This window comes from Clavelina lepadiformis, chromosome 4 (genome assembly GCF_947623445.1).
Source record: "Clavelina lepadiformis chromosome 4, kaClaLepa1.1, whole genome shotgun sequence".
NCBI lineage: Eukaryota > Metazoa > Chordata > Ascidiacea > Aplousobranchia > Clavelinidae > Clavelina > Clavelina lepadiformis.
In genome coordinates, this window is record NC_135243.1 from 9,775,874 (window position 1) to 9,779,722 (window position 3,849).

Below are 3,849 nucleotides of genomic sequence, written 5' to 3' on the forward strand. Positions count from 1 at the left end.
TCTAGGTTACGTTGCACGGTGAAATGATCAGGAAAGGAAGCAATCTTGAAAACGAAATTTGATCGAATTGATCACGAAAGGAAAAAAAGAATGAAATATACAAAAAATACGCCTAAATACTACGTAACTAGAAAGATATAAAAAATTGCCACGTAGACATTAGAAAACAACTAAAAAAACTAGCTAGCTAAAAATGTCATTTGAATCCCGAATGTCACAAAAGTTATACCCAATAGCACAGCAACTACCCTATAATGAAACTTTACCAACTATTGCAAAATGATCGTGAATTAGGGGATATGGTCTTCAAAACGAAATTTCGTGAAATTAATGTCTTCAAAAAGGTAAGAACAAAATATATAAAATAAGTTTGATATAAAAATAACCATGGAATGCATACAAATCTAAGATACTATAAACATAATTTGTCATTTAGACATAACATGTTGCATACTAACAAATGCTAACCGCACACAAGCTCATACACAGAACCCATCTAGAAACAAAAGTGTTACTTTAACGGAAAACTATCAGCAAATTTAAACGATAAATAAGCAGTCTCGTAATAAAGTTATTCGTTAAAAGTTAAACAACGTCAAAAAGGGCAAGAAAAAGCGAAACCACACAAATTAGTTAAAGAAACACCAAATGAAAACATGTAACAAAAGAAAAATAACCTTACAGAAATTACTCAAAAAGCAAAAACGCTACTCATAAGACTGAAGTAGAGGATGTTGGAGGTCAAGTTCAATTTCTCTTTCTTCCTGAGGAAAGGAATGTCGTGTTGAGAAGCTTCTTTGATGCCCCCTGACCGCGTTCAGGGTTTTTGGAGCAGTAGTTGTCAGTGTGCGCCGAATCACCAGTTGCCCCGCAAAATCGACAAACATGTCTGTTAAAACAGAAGTATTGTTTGTAGTTTATTATTGGTAAATTAAAAATATTCCGTAATTGTAATAAACGCAAGCAATCAAGGCAAGCAAAGGTAAAAACTCAAATCAGTTGAAAAACAACTCGTGGCCATGATTATATTATAACTTATCAGCACATGAATTAATACAAAATTATGTTGTTAGAACTGGTGGTCCTAGACGCAATTCAAGTTTGGCTTTGATTATTTTTCTCTTTGCGATTTCTCAAGCTAACCTTCGAAGCACAGGACAAGTTACTTTTCCATTGTCGTCCCGAATTTTGTGGCTTATGTAGAACTGCATTGGTTCACCATTGCTTCTGCAGAACACACACAGATTTGAAAGGTTTGGCTGGCTGACGTACCTCCGATGCAGTCTCTGTCACAAAACATTGCAATCGATAGCTTGGTGATAATATGCAACATAACTATCAACAGTAATTGCAGTAAACGCGACAAGTATCTAATTCTGAGCAGCAAACTCTACCTTAGTGAATTACAACATAGTATTGTTTTTTACTTGATTTTGGTGTCCGCGACCTCTTGGGAAGTGCTGCTGCATTCTTCCAAACTCCCTTCTGCTTGCGAAAACCCTAGCACGAAATTATTCTTGGCACATTACACTCATTTACATGAGTATTTATATTTATATTTATCACAACCAGCGATAACTGGTTGCAGGTCCAGGCTAATGTTTTAATTTGGTGGGGCTTGCAAACATTGTTTTTCAAGTATCTGTTCTAAAATTTTAAGCTCAAAATTTGCTGTAAAGTTCAGGTGATTGTTTTAGAAAGTACAAGGTTTCTGTCCAAACTAAGTACATAGGCAGTCCTAGCCTAGATCTCGTTGCAAGCCAAAATTCAGGGAAGTTAACGACGTGGTTTTGCGATAAAAGCTTCTTGGTTTAATGTACTTTGCATTGAAAAGCCTATTTCTCTAAATTGTGCAATGATCCCTTAAGCATTTGGTGTGAGAATTCCAGATAGGAGAACTTGCTCAAACTACTGCATTCACTTGTCTTCTCCTACATCTCGGCGGATGCAACAACTCAGCTAGGTGACCAGACTTGTCTTGTAGCCAAGGCAAATTGAAAAATTTTACTTTGCGTTGTTTAACATAGGCCTTCAGATAGGTCTACAGTTACAAAAGCGTAAAATCTATCAGATGGACAAAATTTTGTCTTTAGCCTAAACCAAGTTGCTGGTTTTAACTTCTAACTGTATGCTAGGCTACAAGCTATTAGTCAATAGCAAATTTTGCACAGTTGGTATAGATTGACTTTTTTGTTCATTTACTTTATTTACAGAAATGTTAGGACAGTACTCGTGCTTTCTACTCTAAAGCGTGTCTTCTGACAGCAGTAGAAGTTACTGCAAACACGGAGCTTTAATAAGTTAAACTACTTTATTGGAATGCAGGCAGAAGAAATTACTAAAAATCAAACGAAAAAATTGACTAAGGACCAGGTTTGGCTATCCCAAAACGGTTATCCCAGCAAAAAATTACTGTAGTCAGCAAGTATAAAATTTATACAAGTAAAGTAAAGGAAAAGTAAAAGTTTATACAAGTATACAAGTATAAAGTTTATACAAGTACATTTATACAAGTAAAAGTACAAGTATAACTTGGGGAAAAGTATAAAATTTTACGTTTGCTATACCGATAATATTTGACGTCAGGGATGATAAAAAAGGTAAATCGTTATAATATAATTTTTTTCAATACAACAGACCCTTTTCGAGTTACCGCCGTCATTTTTTGGGGGTGGCAAAAATTTTTCGATCACCTATACGCAACAATGGAAATTGTCGACCCACTTTGATTCTTTTTTAAATTACAAACGTTCTGGGCATTGCATTGTAAAGACTTTGCTCAGGTGAGTTGCCTATGAATTCCGTTACGCGATAAAAAATTATAAAAATATATTGCCTAGTTCTTGTTTTACATTGCTTTGAATCCTACCCAATGGACTTGTCATGTCCGATATGACGTCTAGATACGTGGTCAGAGAAGAATGCAATGTAAAATTCGTAAGAGTTTGCGTGTAATCTGCGGCATTTTGCACAGGCTAATTTTGTTTGGCACATCAAGCATTGTTTAAAATAATCAACTACAAGTAAAGGCAAACCGAATTATTACATTCAAACGCACCAAAGATACCACGCAAACTCTTACGCATTTCACATCGCATGCTAACCTGACCACGTAATGTGACTTCGTATCGAACTAGTCCAGTGTGTAGGATTCTATCCATTGTAAAATAAGAACTAGACAACATAGTTTCAATGCTTTTGTCACTTAAAGGAATTCATATGCAACTCACGTGATCGAAATCGTTACAATCCAATGCCCAGAACGTTTGTCATTTAAAAAAGAATCTAAGTGGGTCGACATTTTACAGTGTAAACTGTAAAGTATATTTGATCGAAAACATCTTACCACACAGACAGTAACTCGGTAATGGTCTATTATAGCAAGACGAAACCTTTAAAGTTTTTGCTTCTACTACACCCAGAGGATCCTCTCTACTTAAATAAATAAATAAAGCACTTACCCGGGACCGGGTTGAGCAATTCCTCTTGTAGAAAAACACGAACTGCACCACCTTTGCAGGGTACCTGTCGGTGGACCAACTGGGGATAGGGGTCTAGGCAAGCCTCGTTGGTGTTCAAAATGTAAGGGAGGCAGCAATGGTGCCCTCTGTCCTTGCTGAATGGTTCTTAGGTCTGTAATACTCGCCGACTGCTGACGTTTCGACGAGAAAAACTTCCTACTTGTTTTCCCTCTTGATATTTCATGCCTTGCTTTGCTTGATTCTGGTTTCTCTCTCTTGGTACTAGCTGACATGTTCAAGATTTCCCAAATAAACTTTTACTTTATGAGCACTATGCTGCAAAATGAAATTCATTTAGGGATGTTCTTATCTGAATACTTGAACATTT

At 36.2% G+C, this 3,849-nt stretch overlaps 1 protein-coding gene across 1 annotated transcript; it reads right to left on the reverse strand.

The window, feature by feature from the left end:
• LOC143452208 (uncharacterized) lies at nt 1-3,849 on the reverse strand. The gene is made up of 4 exons (XM_076953079.1): nt 3,462-3,849; nt 1,428-1,500; nt 1,144-1,286; nt 1-889 (listed from the first exon to the last, which is right to left on the reverse strand). Exons 1-4 carry the CDS (start codon nt 3,752-3,754, stop codon nt 748-750), a joined length of 651 nt encoding a protein of 216 aa, XP_076809194.1. The 5' UTR covers nt 3,755-3,849; the 3' UTR covers nt 1-747.